Source organism: Artemia sp. Qi Xiang Cuo, chromosome 16 (genome assembly GCF_049724085.1).
Source record: "Artemia sp. Qi Xiang Cuo chromosome 16, ASM4972408v1, whole genome shotgun sequence".
NCBI classification, from domain to species: domain Eukaryota; kingdom Metazoa; phylum Arthropoda; class Branchiopoda; order Anostraca; family Artemiidae; genus Artemia; species Artemia sp. Qi Xiang Cuo.
Genome location: NC_142809.1, coordinates 37110807 through 37127331, shown reverse-complemented (window position 1 = coordinate 37127331; position 16525 = coordinate 37110807). Strand labels below are relative to the sequence as shown.

Here is a 16525-nt window from a genome sequence, read left to right as displayed (position 1 = left end):
GTGTGCGAAAGCGAGGGGTTTGGGGGGCGGCAGCCCCCCAACTGTGCCTCGTAATCCCTGTATGGTTTAAGGTTCAAAAGTTTGACTCAGCCATCTTTAAATGTTTCGTAAACGTAGTTTTTTTCACATCATTTATTATCAGTGTTGTAAAGTTTATTACTTATTATTGCTTGACTAACTGTTAGATGATTGTGTATTATTCTTTTCTTTCTCGACAGGGTGTTTTAAGGGTCGACCTTGTAACTCAGCCTCTTTAACTCTTTAGAAAACGTAATTTTTTTTTCAAATAATTTAGAAAAGAAACTGAGTTTCTTTTTAAACTTTAAATTCAGTATATAAAAAATTTTCTCTGACGGGGAATCGAACCCAGGTCCTCCGCCTGACAGTCAGGAGTATCGACCGCTGTACTAAAGAGACACAATTGTAATCGTTTTTTAGTAACTGGAATCTATTTTTGACGCAAGTAAATCCCCACAAAACTTGGTATTTGTTTTTTGAAAACAGGGAAGGAGTTATCAGATTGAGCTGAGATTTCGAGGATAAGCTCCCAGGCCACAGGAAAGCTTATCCTCTAAATTTCAGCCCGATCAGACAACGTTAAAGGGGGGCTGTGGTGGGAAAAATTAACATGGGCTCTTATAGGAAAACGAGGTTTTTTGTAAATTTAAATTCGGGGGATAATTTTTTCGGTCTGAAAAAATCAAAAGGCCCTAAATGGTCGAATTCTGCTTCGAATTAGTCCTCATTCACCCGGATCAGTTGCCAACTGTGGCCTGTAGGCGTGGATAACAAAAAAAAAAAAAATTTTGAACTTTAAGTGGCTATATTTGGTTTTTGGAAAACAGGGAAGGAGTGATCGGATTGAGCTGAAATTTCGAAGATAATCTCCCGGGCCCTAGGAAAGCTTAACCTCTAAATTTCAACCCAATCGGACAACGTTAAAGGGGGGGGGGCTGTGGTCGGAGGGTCGAAACTTCCGGCCCCCTTTTACCCATGAAGATAAAGTCGGAGGGGGCTAAAATTTTGCACGTTTCTTAGTTGGAGCTTGGGCTACAAAATACGATTACCGCTGTCTCTCTGCGACCGCTAGGACCGGAAATCGCTTAACATTGTGGTGGGTCGCTTCTTTATAGAGGCACAAGTGTGCCTCCTTGATTCTAATTGATTCTCTCGCAAATACTCACCACTCCCCACGGGAGACAGATATGGACCTAGGCTATATGCACAATTTTGTTGTTTTTTGTTGTTTTCCATTACATTTGTGGTTATTTCTTGTTAATTTAAAAAACTTTCCGAAAAAATAATTTTTCAAAGAAAATTAAAGAGCCGTTTTAAAACTAAACACGTGCAGAAATAAAGTTCTGTAATAATTAAAACTTAAAGACTTAGTAATTCCTGCTTGTTTTAAGCTTGGCCAAAGTATTAATTTTAAATTTTACTCGTTTTAAGATTCAATTATACATCTACATCTGCACCTATTTATGCTGTTCGTTTTGGATTTCAATTATTCTTTGACAATGATTCCTGGTCGTTTTAAGTTTGAAGTATTTCTGCTCATCTTAATTTTTAATATTGCTGCGTCCGTTTCTTTCAAAAACTTCTTTTTAAGAGATTTATTAAAATTAATTTCTGTTCGTTTTTGATTGCCCAAGTTTTATTAGGGGTTAATACAACGAATATTTCTCGAGTTTTTAGATTTTTTGGCTTAAGAATTAAAATGTCGGATTCTAATTTAAATTCCTAAATTGCATTGGGTGATTTCAGCGTTACCACTAATTTCAATAGATATAAATTTATGCATAAGCTTTATTCAATTTAAAATCAAGGTTTGGAACGGTTCTTGAACTAAGATTTTGATTCAACTGTAATTTACAGATTATACACCCGAGACAATTCTCCTGGGGGGGGGGAATGTTCAAAGATTATATAAGAATAAAAATAGAAGGAAAGAATAAATATATAACAGACACATCACTTAGATGTCTTTATTTCTGACTCTTATAACTCTTGTATTTGACTTTCAAGTGAGCGTTTGCTGAGTGTGGTGTGGCAAAGTTGTCATTCTGAAAGTTTCATGTCATGTCTTGACAATTTCAACTAAGTACCATTAGCCGTTCATTAGATATTGCAGATAAGCCCCTTTGCCAATTGGGATGCATATAATGTCTTTTGATTAATTTCATTATCACCTCAACATTCTCAAACAGTTGCAACTTATTCCGCTTAAATGCTCCTGAAATATTTGCCGACATGCCATTTTGACAACCTGGATGCATATGGTGTCCGATTCTCTGAAAGTTTCAACTTCATGCTCTTAGCTGTTTTTGGGTTACTATATATACATCCTTTTTGATTTAATTCAATATTATTATTATTTGCAGTAGCAGTAAGTCACAATCGCAAGTAGTTGCAGTCACAGTCACTAGAAGTCACAGTATTAATTAGTCCCCATCGCAGTCAAAATTAGTGATAGTCGCAAGTAGTCGCGTTTAAAAGTCTTGAAGTAGTCGTAGTCGCAGACACAGTTGGAAGTAGTCGCAGTCACATGCATTTAAAGTCGCAGTCGTAAGTCGTCATATTTGCTGTTTTAACTAATCGTAATCATAGTTACCAATAGTTGTAGTCGCACTCGCTAGTACTAGCTGTTGAAAGTAGTCACACTAGCAGTTTTAAAATTTGTCGTAGTCTTAGTAGCAGTTGCAAGTAGTCGTAATCAAAGGCGCAGTTCCAGTTTCAGTCGCATTATTACTAGCACCTCTGAAAGTTTGAAGTTAATACCCTTAGCCGTTTCTAAAATGTCTAGATACACTCTTTTGATAACCTGGATGCACATAGTGTCTTTTGATTTAATTTGACATTACCCTCAACATTACCCACAGTTTCGCCTTAAAACCCTAAGCTTCGACCCTAAAGAAGATAAAATTCCCCCCCCCCTCCCAAAATTAAATCCTAGATGTATACAAATGGGCAAATTGCGTAATTTACAACGCTCGCTCCGAGAGCCGTAGGGGGAGGGAGGGGGCATGTGATCCCCAGAGGTAGATTTAATTGACCTTTGGATTATTCTGAAAATAAGGATATATCTAAATTTAGGTACGTATTTAGGGGTAATCCAAAAATGACAAGGAGATAGAGGCGGCTGGTTGCCGTCCAAATGTCCAATCTACTACTACTAACATCTCACTGCAACACCAAACCGACTGATGCCAACACAGCTATGAACGCTTCTCTATTCCAATCATTTTAAAACATCCCCTTTACTCCATCCCAAGAAGCGTAAATTTTCCTTAAATGATTCCTTTATACCTCCTCGCAACCCCATTCAAGACCATTTTTCGCACGCTTTTCGTTTGGCCCTTGATGGTTGGCCGAAAAGGACTATCTTTGGTAATCTGTTACCTCTATCCGCAGAACATGTCTCAGTCATCTCAACCTTTCTCGCATTATTGACATAGAAAGCAGAATAAAACTACATCTTCGTATGTTTATTTGAAATGAAGTCGGTCAGACGGGTACCCAAAAGAATCCGTAGACCATTCCTCTGGAAAACATCAAACAAATCGTCCTCCGTCGTTCGGAGCACCCACGTTTCAGAACCATACTTGACCACTATTATCACTTCAACTTCCAATATTATAATCTTAGTTCACTGACTTATCTTCCTAGCGGTCCAAACATTTTTCAATTGTGAAAAAACACCGTGGGCCTTGGCTATTCTATTTTCAACATCCCAACTGCATCCACCATCTTTACGAAATAATACTACCTAAGTAGGTGAAGCTATCCACTTGATTGATCTTCCCAACCATCATTTCTTCGTCTTCACTTATATCCTGTCTAAGCGACTTAGCCTTCTTAACATTAATTTTCAAACCTATTCTGGCGCCCTGAACTTTCAAAACCTCCAAAATATTATTTGATTTTGCTAACATCTTCATCTAGGACACTCAGATTATCAGACCAATCACAGTCTAGGAATGTTTTACTTGTCCATTTGATCCCATGCTCTCTCATAGCCTTGGCCGTGTTGCTTAGGATAAAGTCCATCAAAGTGATCCCTATAAATGGGGATAGAACGTAACCCCGCTTAACTCCAGATTCAACACAAAACCAGCAACTAACATCAATTTACTGGTCACTTTAATGTATTTATCTGGTATACCATACAAGGATAGGACCTTCATCAAAGCTCTTCTATCTGCTGAAATACTGAATCGTAATCAATAAATCTGAGAACTAAAGGGGTCTGATGACACAGGCACTTCTCAAATATTAATCTAAGGGTGAAAATTTGGTCGACGCGTCCTCTCCCCTTCCTAAAACACATTGTTCTTCTGTTAAAACTTCATTTACAGAATCTCTAAGTCTAAAAAGTACCATCATACTAAGTAATTTGCTTCCTACAGAAACCAAAGTCGCCTTCGCCTGAACATCGCCTGAATATACCCTGAAAGTTTCGACTTAATGCCAGCAGATGTCCCTTAGATTTTACTGATGCGCCTTTTTGACAACCAGCATGCACTGTGAGGGGGAGGGGAGCTTGCCGTCCCCAGAGGTTTATCTATTTGACCTATTGACAATTTTGAACAACAGTGCCAAATAAGGTTTATTTTGAAAAAAAGTAATGCTCTATACAGCCTAGGGCTATATCTTGCCCCATAAAGGGGGGGGGCTATTTACAAGCCTTTCAATTTTTATAGTGAGAGGTTTATCTATTTGACCTATAGACAATTTTGAACAACAATGCCAAATAAGGTCTATTTTGAAAAAAAGAAAAGCTCTATACAGCCTAGGGCTATATCTTGCCCCATAAAGGGGGGGGGGGGTATTTACAAGCCTATCAATTTTTGTAGTTCGAATTAGCGTTAAAAGATGCATAGCGTGTTATGTTTATCATCGAATGAAGTAAAAAAAAAATCGAGAACTTACTTATCAGATAAGCACAAAAAACAATTCCAAAATAACAAATGTAACGATCAGGCTCGTATACAAGAATTTCGGGAGCAAAAAAGAATAGACAAGGCATGTGAAAAAAGAACAAACTTGAATATTAACCACAAAAATGTCGATATTAGAGAAGGGCACAGTCCCAGCCTCAAGTATATACTTGTACAGAAAGAATGAAATTAACGATTGAAAACTTACTCTACATGAGAACCTCACTTTGGCCGTGTCGATGTGGGTGCATAATTGTGACTCCGGGTTCATAAATAAATTTAAAAAGCGAAGAGGTACATGATACAGATCCTTCAATGTGAGTCCAAATTTCTTTCCCAGCAACAACCAGTAGTAAGGTATGAGATCAGATCTGCAGTAAAAGAAAAAAGGCATGACTAAACTGGAGCGAAAAGCGAATTGGACTTCTGCCAAAACCTTAAGGCTAATCGTCTTTATTAGTGGCTAATGCTATTTTCCCTATGCTAGGAAATCTGGAATAACTGCTGCGATATAAGTGATTTTGCGCTGATTTTTTTTTGACGACTCCCGAGTTAAAAAGTAAAATAATGTTGGTTTCACTTTTTCTATATATTTGTTTACTTTTGTCGAAAAAAAGAAAACAAGTTATTTTAGTTTGTTGAATAAAAATTTAGTAGATGAGAAATGAAAGTAGATATTTTTTCAGTTGAATCTACTGGTATTTAAAAAAAAATGTTGTTTACAGAATTATTAATTTTTATTTTTTTTTGGTGTAAAAAATTATTTTTAGTTTTCGGTATTTTTTGATACAAGGCATGAAATCTGCTCCAAAGGCTAGAATTTTGGACAGTATGCAAATTCTATAATCTACAACTATTACAGCAAGTGTCTGATGTCTATCACAATTTAAATTAAATACAAAAGCAAAAAAATACAAATAAAAAAATTGCTCGATTTTTACTTTATTTTCCCACTGTTTCCCGCTTGGTAGCGTTATTTCGTCAGCCAATAGGAAGAAAGCCCGCAATTTTGATTGGACTCTGTTCTGTATATCATTATGACTTTGGGATAGAAACTGTCAAAAAGACCTTTGAGCTAGTGTTGGGCGATAACTTGATCAAACGATATATCGAAATATCGATATTTTTACTTTCGATATTCGATAATCGATATATCGATTTCGATATTTCTGATCAGTTTTATTCAGATTAACTCTTGGCTTTGCAAAGTTAAAAAAAAATTGGGTACTTACCTGTTAGCCACTACACACTCGAGAATCTGAATCTATAAAATCATACAATAACCGGTTGAGTGCTGTTTGTATACGGAGACAATTACCTTCGATTCAGTGGAAAACTACATTGTAGCTATGTTTTAATAAATATTTAGTTGGCATTTTGGTTTATTTAGGTTAGGTTACTTATTGCGTGCAGCCCCGCTATACTTAACCCCCACCCCACCATCCCCCTAGTGTGCAAATATACAGCCCAAATTATATATATGATTGATGATTTTTTATGATAATTTTTTTTACATATGAAAAAATATGATTGATATCGAATCTACACGGGCCAAAATTAATCCTTCTCTCCTTTGGCGTTTTCTGTCCTCTAAAAGCGATGAGTCTTTATCCGCATCTGCTATCCCTGATTCTGAATGGTACGCATATTATAGATTCAATATATATTATTATATTATTATTATTATATCCTATCTATTTCACAAGCATAGTGGTTGTTTCTACCCCGTACCTGTAGAACCAAATTCTCGAATGTTTCCTGGCTGATAGAAAAGTACCAACAATTATAATAAAAGTGCATTTTGCACAATTTTTTTAAACTTTGAATAATAGAAAATCAAGCAATAAAAACAAACTTCGATTACAAGAGTGAATATCATAGAAATCTAGACTTGAAATTACTCGGGCTCAGGGTAAAGAAAGATGACCTACTGACTACTTCTGGCTATTCAAACTCAGCAACATGTCAATGTTTTTTCCCTGAGCATTTGTTCTACCTTTCAGTGATTAAATAAAAAAAAAGGAAACAGGTTTTTTCAACTGAAAGTAAGGTTCACCATTAAAACTTAAAAAGAACAGATATTATTTCGTATATGAGAGGGATGCCCTTCATATATGTTTTTTCTTGTATTTTTAAAACAAGCTTCTTACTCTAATTAAATAGCCCTTGTGTTTCAGGAGTTGTTTTAAATAATTGGAACTCTTTAAAGGAGGCGGTAACTCCCTCGCATACGGTAGGATTTCTTTTTGTTTCAAGTTTCAATATGTCTCCCTAGTTTCCGTTGAAAAAAAAAATTTCTATTTAATTTTTGGCTGTTTTCATTTAATACCGGGAAATCATCACTACAAATCCGTCCCTGCTGAAAATTCCATTCAGATATTTTATTGTGGGCAATTTTACCTAGAAATTTCTTTTACGCCTATTTTCATTTGAAAAAAAGACTTGCCTTTCATTTAATTTTTGATCTTTTTCAAATCATGCCGGAAAACTCCTTCAACAGGAAATTTTTCATTGAAATCCCATCCTCCGAAAGGAGAGTTTCTTCCACGGAAAATCCTCTGATGAAAAATTTCTCCCGCGAAAAATTTCCACATGGAGAATATCTCCTGCGAAAAATTCCGCCACGAAGAACTGAAAACTTTCCCATGGAAAATTTCCCCCGTGGGAACTCCCTCCCTCCCACAAAAAAATATCCCAGGCAATTTTAACCTCTCTGAAAATTTACCCCGGATGATATCCCCAAAACATCTCTAGATGTTCAATTGAATCGGCAAACAGAAAGTAAAATAAATTTGATATAAGAGTTCTGGCAAATCCTCCCCTGTAATATTCTCCTTATAAGTTCATCTTCGAAAACGTCCCTGCCCATGAAAATTTCTTCCCGCGGAAAATCCCCTTGCGCAAAATTTCCCTCCCTAAAAACGGCTGTTTACTTACAAATAACAGAAACTAAATGTAAACAACAGACAAAATTCATAACTTATAGCCCTTCCCCCGGGCATCATGGGGGGATCATGACAATTTCCTCGGAACATCTCTACATCAAAAATTGAATCGGCAGAGAAACATTATGATGAATTTCGTATAGGCGTTATGACAAGTTCTCCGGTGTAAAATTTCCCCTTGTTAGTTTAGCCCCGGAAACTTCGCTGCCCATTGGAAATTCTACCTGTGGAAAATCCCCCCACAGAAAATTCCCCCTCCCCTAAAAAGGCCTGTTTACTTACAAATAAAAAATACTATACGTAAACAATAGGCAAATTCATAACTTAAAGCCCTTTCCTCAGGTTGCGGGGAGTCAGGTTATCTCTGGAGGAACATTTTTTCGATCTTTCAACTATGGTGAACAAAATGAATATCTCAAAATTGGGATCGGGTGTTTTCAGGGAAAAGGGGCGTGGGAGAGGGGCTATTGGCTCTCCAATATCTCGGGTCACTTTAAAAGGGAACTAGAACTGTTATTTTGTTTCGAACGAGCACTTTCCCAACATTCTTGGGCCTTTGAATTGATGCAATCACGCTGGCGAAAGAAAGAGGAATAAATAAACATGCATCCGTGATTTTTATTCTGAAAAAAAATACAATATTCTACATTTACGCTGACGGAGTTTAAAATCTTTACGAGTAGGGTTCTATGATTTGCTGAATCTGATGGTACGTTTTTCTTTAAGATTCTTTGACTTTTTGGGGGGTTTCTCCCCTTTCCCAAAAATCACCCAAATTTTCTCAGGCTCGTATCTTTTGATGGGAACACTAAACTGAATGAATCCTATATATTTGGATTCAGCATAGAAAGCCAACTCTCTTTTATATGAGCAAGGCCTATCAGCTTAGACGGCATTAATACAGCCAAGGCCTTTTGGAGGTTCTCAGCAACATTTGGAAGTCCTCCTGACTAAACGTATTTTGAGTTTGAGAACAGGCTATACCAACTTATGAATACAGGTAAGTATGCTGTGTATCAGCATGTATGAGTCAATGGATTAAATACATCATTGTTCTTCTTCTCGCCTTCCCAAACAAATTTCTATGTTGGATCTTTTCTGCAGGACGTTTACCAGTAGCATAAAATTCCAAAAACAGTCAAATATGTTCAAATATCGTTTTCGATATCGATATTTTCGTTTCGATATTCGATATCGATATTTGCTCCGATATATCGATATATCAATATCGATACTGAATATCGCCCAACACTACTTTGAGCCATGAGGAAGAAAAATGTAAACAGAAGGTGGCTGAATTTAAAATACCGGTAAGTAAATATTACATATACTAATGTTCATTCCATCCAGTCCAGAAGCTTTTAAAATTGCTTCCGATGGGTTCTGGGTTTAAATCCCGTTCAATCTAAAATTTATGGAAAAAAACTTTTTTTTTTATATGTACAATGGTTAGGAGACAAATTTACATTAGGCTTCCCAGGCACGTACAATGTAATTTTATGGAGGAGGATGCAGAAAAATCTGACCAGCTCTACACACACAATAAAAATTTCTGTTTCAGGTGAAAGGATGTTTTATGATTTGGAGGAAGATTAACTACTTGCCTCCAGGATATCCAATAGAGGAAGCAAACTTGCTTGAAAGTTTTTTAGCTTTGTTTCTTGGGCGAGGAGGGGGAGTAGGGGGCCTTTCTAGCGCCTGGTTTCCAGCTATCAGACTTGTGAAGCTATGAAGAAGACATCCCAGGGCCTTGACACTGGAGTTCTGGTATATAATGATATGCAATAAGCTTTACTTCGGCTTTTTTTTATACCAATGTCGCAAATAGTTTATTCCCGTATTGAAAGACAGCTGGGTAGTGCTTGGATGAATAGTTTGTCGGAAATTTTGCGAGAAAATGGACGAGAGGCCTTACAATTAGCCATTCATGAAGATAGGTATAAAGAGGACTCATACTTGACAAAAGTGATATGTGATGGAGGGTAGAATAAGCGTAGCAAAGGGCATGATTATTCAGCCAAAGGTTGTGTTGCGGTTATCATAAATGCATTTACGAAAAAACTGTTATATGTTGGCATAAAAAATAAATATTGTTATATATGTTTTTCTTCTGCAAACTCTAAAGTAAGTCCTGAAGACCATTTCTGCTTTCTGAACTATAACGGAAATTCGAAGAGCATGGAAACAGACATTCTAGTTGAAGGCTTTCGTTCCAGTGAAAAGATGCATGGATTACAGTTTTTAGAGCTTATTGGTGACAGTGATTCAAGTGTTTTTTATAAGCTAAAACAGTGTGTCTCTTACGGTTCAAACATACGGAAAGATGAATGTGCCAATCACGTCACAAAGAACTATACAACGCATCTATATAACTTGTGCAAAAATAAGAAAGGTTTGTAGACCAAATTTCTTCCCAGAGGAATTATCCAGCAATTGACCAAAAATTTAAGGGGTTCGATCAAAATAAATTCCGACAATAATGGAACAGCGGAAGAATTGAAGAACCTGTTAAAAAGAGGTTCGTACCATGTTTTTGGAAACCACACAAAATGCGATTCCGGTTGCCCTAAATTCAATAATGACAATAATGACAAAATAGAAAGTCGGTGGAATACTCTGCCCATGCACGTGTTTGAGGATGTTATGACAGGGGTTGAGGTTGTGTGTAGAAAATCAGAGCAGCTCCGAAATGACGCAACTACAAACTTAGCTGAAAGCTACATGCCAGTTGTTGCAAAGTTCATCGGGGGAAAGCAAATAAGCCGGTCTAAGGGAGGTTCATACCATGCAAGAGTAAATGGAGCCAGCCTTGCTTATAATTCAGGTCCAAAATGGCATCAATTAGCTTGGAAAAATATTTTTAGGTCCAGTCCTTCTTGCTTGACGAAAAAGTATTGCAAAAAACAGCAGAACATCGCTTAAGATCTAAACGTAATTTGACCAGTTATTATAGTTCTCTTGGAGGAAAACATTTTGCTAAGTTAAAAAACAGAAATAACAACTTTGGCGATCGGGACTATGGACCAAACTGCAATAAGCCAGATATGACTTCTGATGAAATAAGCTCAGCCAGACAAAAATATACTAAGCAGCATTTAAAATTGGATAGGGCCAGTATTAGCCGTTTGTTTTATAATACCAAGGGGCAATCAAAAAATGAGAACTGGGTTGAAGAGAAATCTAGGAGAATAACGAGCAGTTATTTTCATAGAATTGCAACTAGAAAAAATAGCATTAGAGTTGCCCCAATTGTTAAGCAAATTCGAAATTTGGGACCTAGATTCTGCTCTGCCCTTATGAAAAAGGGTTTGGATTTCGAAGTAGTTGCTCTAGAAGCGTATGAAAAGAAATTCAACTTAAATGTCATAAAGGGAGATGAAATAGGACTTAGTGTGCATCCACAGCATCAATATCTTGGTGCATCTGTAGATGGATTGCTCTCTGATGGCACACCTTTAGAGATAAAAACCGTGCATAATATACCAGAATTCAAAACCATTTATTATGCTGCTCAGTCCAAAAATCTATTCAAAGGATGTTTTATTGAATTATCCAGAGGAGGTCTTCAGTTAAAAAAAAATCGTTGGTATTTTTCCCAGATACAAGGCCAACTCGAGATACTATATGGAATTAGGTGCCCCTTAATAGTTTTTAACTCCATTGATGACTGGAAACAATTACAGTTCACCTGTCAAAAGAATACTGGGCGAAAGTATTTTCAAAGCTTGTAGCTTTCTGGAATGAATCCTTACTACCTGAAATTTAAGAATCGCGGTTGGTAAGGAATATGGAATCAGAGAGCCTATGGTTTCAGAGGATATGAACATCAGAGAGCCAAGCTCGTCTCAAGAAACCAAAAGAGGGAAGAAAAGAAGGTCAAGTCTAGTTGACGTGGACAACAAGAAAAATACACAGAAGGGATCGGGAGACAACGAAGAATCCACCAGTCATTCAGCGCATGAAAACAGCGGTTTTGAAGAAATATTTTGGTTTGATTTGGAATAAATGAATCTTTGTGTTTGATGTATTTTATGTGATGCATTTTGATGTACATGTATTTTTGATGTGATGTGACAGTGATTTGATTATTACAGCTCTTTAATTTTAATTAGTAAGTGTGTAATGTACATTCCCAGCTTGCTGTGATGATCAAAGTCGCGTCCTTTTACCAGGCTTGTCCCATATCCACCGTGCTTGGCATAGTTCCAACACTCTTGGTATAGCTCTCACAGGTCCGCCGTTCTTTGCACACTCCCACCACGCTTGGTAAGCACTGCCTGGTGTATATGATTTCAGAGAGTGGAAAGCCACTCGATATTCCATCTTTTTCTTTCCACCATTTTCATCGTCACTTGTCTCATATCCGATGCTGTTGCTACAGTGAAGCAGGAGGTTGATTTACATCATCCTTGACTTTTTGCATGTGTTTAACAATTTTTTATTTGTGATGTGATAGACAGGCTTTTATATATATCGATTTTCATTGTCACTTGTCTCGTATCCAAGGCTGTTGCTCCAGTGAAGCAGCAGGCTGATTTACATTATCCTGGACATTTTCATGTAACCTTTGGCATAGTTTTTTGTGTCTCGCAATATTTCTTCCAATATCTCCACTGTTACTTATCTTTTAGCCACATATTTCTTTGTTCTTCACTTTAATTTTTGATTCGTCCTGATTTCCATTGTAGTGTGTCTTGTAACCGCATTTTTTGTACTTCTTTTTTTCCCCTTGCTGTAAGTCTCGCTGCCGCTTATCTTTTAATCTCATATGTCATTGTCCTTCAATTTCGTTCATCTTTACTTTACAATTTTTTTAAAGTGACCGCATCACTTTCGTTTTTGACTCGTTGCAATTTCCACTGCTGCTTATCTTTTAACCACGCATTTCTTTATATTTCAGTTTCGTTTTTGAGTAGTGGTTAATTTCGCTTGCCGTTTAAAAATAACACTTATTTCATTTTTATTAAATTAAATAAAAAAAAAAAGTTTTTTTAACTGAAAGTAAGGAACGACGTTAAAACTTAAAACGAACAGAAATTATTCTGTATATGAAGGGGGCTGTCCCCTCCTCAACGCCTCGCTCTTTACGCTAAAGTTTTTTTATTGTTTAAAAAAATAGAGTTGTGAGAAAGTCAAACTTTAGCGTAAAGAGCGAGGCGTTGAGGAGGGGACAGCCCCTTCATATACAGAATAATTTCTGTTCGTTTTAAGTTTTAACGTCGTTCCTTACTTTCAGTTAAAAAACTTGTTTTTTTTATTTAATTTTTGAACGTTTTTGAATTAATGCAGGTTTTGATTTTGGCTCACCGTACATGAATAATTAAAACAAAATTTGCATATTATATTTGGTTAAATGGCTTTCTCGAAACTTGTTTAATTTTATTTACGAACGTTTTTATTAGTAATATATATACGTAACTTAGAATTAACTTACGTAACGAACTTCTATATTCATAAATTTTTAACACGTATATTAGGGGGTTCGCCCCCTAGTCAATACCCTGCTCTTTAAACTATAGTTCGAATTTGTTTTCCAGTTCTTTAAAAATGACCTCTTAATCACAATCAGTTGATCAGTTGAAAAACTTGTTTTTTTTTATTTAATTCCTGATCTTTTTCTTTAATAATGCTGGGAAATCCGGCGCCCCCTTCATAGCAATGTCCCTTCCCCCATGAAAACTTCCTTCATGGAAAGATCCTTCCATATAGCCCCCGTCCCACACCGTCCCCCACCTACCACAAAAAATCTCCTCTGAAAAAGTCTAAATACTTCCCAATAACCAATACTATATGTTAACATTGAGTAAAGTTCATAACTTCCAGCCCTCCCCCCGGGGACTTTGGGGGATCAAGTCATCCTAAAAGACATTTTTATCATATTTTCGACCATGCTGAACAAAATAGCTATCTTAAAATTTTGATCGGGTAACTTTGGAAAAAAATGAACGTGGGAGGGGGCCTAGTTGCCCTCCATTTTTTTGGTCCCTTAAAAAGCGCCCTAAAACTTTTAGTTTTCGCTCCAATGAACCCCCCCGCGACATTGTAGGACCACTGGATTGATACAATGACCCCTGGGAAAAAAAAAACAAAAAACAAAACAAACAAATAAACACACATTCGTGATCTTTCTTCTGGCAAAAATGGAAAATTCCTCATTTTTGTAGATAGGAGCTTGAAACCTCTAAAATAGGGGTCTTTGATACGCTCAATCTGCTGATCGAACTTTAATTAAGATTTTATAGCTGTTAAGGGGTTTGTCTCCCTTGTTTCGAAAATAAACCAAAGTTTTTCAGGCCCTTTACTTTTGATGGGTAAACTTAAACTTAATGAAACTTATATATTTGAAATCAGAATTAAAATCTTATTCTTTTGATGCATCTATTGGTATCAAAATCCCGTTTTTTAGAGTTTCGGTTACTATTGAGCCGGGTCGCTCCTTACTTACAGTTCGTTACCACGAACTGTTTGATTTCGTTTTCGACTCATAATTGTCTTTTTCGCCAGTATTCTAACGACATATTTTTTTTATTCATTTTCTTTATCATCAGATATTTTTTTCAATACCCTTTGCCTTAGCTGCTTGGATTAGTCATGTCACATTTGATGGTCTAGAATGTTCATTTTCACCGATTGCGGATTTACGTTTTTTAAGGTCGTCCTCTTGATCTTGTCTCATTTGATGCTCTAGTTTGTTCATTTTGAGCAATAGTTAATTTATGTTTATGTCCTTGAGATATTATCAAACTGCTGGAAATATCTTTTGTAAATAGAATCATTACATTTGATATTTTATACTTATCCATGTTTTTGTGTATTTTTACATGAGCCATAGATAGTAAAAATGAAAGAACAGCCCCTGGTGCGGAAATGACGTAATTGTGCTTTTTAAATATTTTAATATATATGACTTTACTAATATTAATTATTTTTTGAAATTATGTATCTTAAAACATTTCTAAAAATTGTGACCAAAGTAGATGGGTTTTTTTTTCAGGCAAAATATCACAGGGCGCCAATTTTAAAATAAAAGCATGGAGCCGTTGTGGGGAAAAAATTTAAAAATAAATACATGCATAAACAGATAAATAAATGAGCATTTATTTTTTTACTTAATTTCTGATCATTTTTTAAATAATGCCAGAAAATCTGGCTAAATCTAAACGGAAAAATCCCCTCCCCACGAAAATATCCTATAGACAGTTAAATCCCGGTGAAAATTTAACCAGGACAATTACCCTCAACATCTCCGTGGGTAAAATTGTGTCGGTAAAGCTAAAACAAGACTTATAAAAATAATTTCGTACATTAATTACGGGAGAGTCCCCCATAATAAAACTTCCCCTTTAAAGTTCACCCCCCCCCCCCCCGAACTTCCTTCCACATGGAAAATTCTACCCTTGGAAAGTCATCCCAGCAGAAAATTCTCCCCTCCCCCATCCTAAAAATGTATGCATACTTCCCAGTAACAAATACTATACGTAAACAATGGGCAAAATTTTTAACTTAAAGACCTTTCCCCAGGGGCTGCGGGGGTTATGTTAACTGCAAAGGATATTTATTGGGCCTTTCAACTATGCTGAACAAAATGGCGCTCTCAAATATTGAATCACCGGTTTTAGAAGAAAAGGGGCGTGGGAGGGGTCTAGTTGCTCTCCAATCTTCTTGGTAACTTAAAAAGGGCACTAGAACTTTTAATTTCTGTTCGAGTGACCTCTCTCCCGACATTCTAGAATCACTGGGTCGATAAGATCACCCCTGAAAAAAAAAACAACAGGCATCAGTGATCATTCTTCTGGCAAAAAAAATACGAAATTCCACATTTTTTCAGATAGGAGTTTGAAACGGGAAGGCGTAATAACATCCAACCGTCAGGACATCCAACGCCATAACATCCACAAAATCCATCATAACATCGACAAAATACTCCGTCAGAACCACCAACCGTCACAACATCCAAAAATTAAAAACAAACTTTTTGGGGGTTTAAGGGGGAAAAGATACCTAGGTTAGGTTAAGTATTTAATATATGCTATGCTTTACCCCCACCCCCGGATGTGCAAATATATAGCCGAAATTTGTTTCTAAACTATTATATACTTATTGCTCTTATATAAACTTATAAATTTTTTTGGATGTTGTGACGGTTGGTGGTTCTGACGGATTTTGCTTTTGGATGTTATGACTTTTGATGCTTATGACGGTTATTCGAAGTGGTAGCACCCTGCTTGAAATCTTTACAGTAGGATCCTCTAATACGCTGAATCTGGTGATGTGATTTTCAATAGGGTTCTTTGGCTTTTAGGGGGTATTTTCCCTCCTTTTCGAAAATCAGGCAATTTTTCTCAGGCTTGTAACCTTTGGTAGGTAACACAAAACTTAATAAAACTTTATATTTGTAATCAGCATAATAAGCCGATTCTTTTGATATCAAACACTTCATGGTAACAAACTGTAAGTAAGGATCAACCCGGCTCAATAGTAACCAAAACTCTAAAAACTGGAATTTTGATGCCCATAGATACATCAATAGAATCAAATTTTTATGTTGATTTCAAATATATAAGTTTTATTAAGTTTAGTTATATTCATCAAAAGTTACGCGCCTGAGGAAATTTGTCTTATTTTCGAAAAAAAAATGGAAAA

The 16525-nt window shown here is 36.3% G+C and overlaps 1 protein-coding gene and 1 pseudogene across 1 annotated transcript in view; one reads left to right on the top strand and one right to left on the bottom strand.

Moving 5' to 3' along the window:
- Positions 1 to 5331, bottom strand: part of LOC148942867 (uncharacterized) — a 28786-nt gene extending 23455 nt beyond the window's left edge. Inside the window, exon 1 of the mRNA XM_089102381.1 lies at positions 5146 to 5331. Coding sequence (XP_088958507.1) covers positions 5146 to 5331 — 186 coding nt within the window. The remainder of the gene's footprint in view (positions 1 to 5145) is intronic.
- Positions 5332 to 9697: 4366 nt separating this feature from the next.
- On the top strand, positions 9698 to 11527 carry LOC148942866 (uncharacterized; annotated as a pseudogene).
- Positions 11528 to 16525: the final 4998 nt, after the last annotated feature.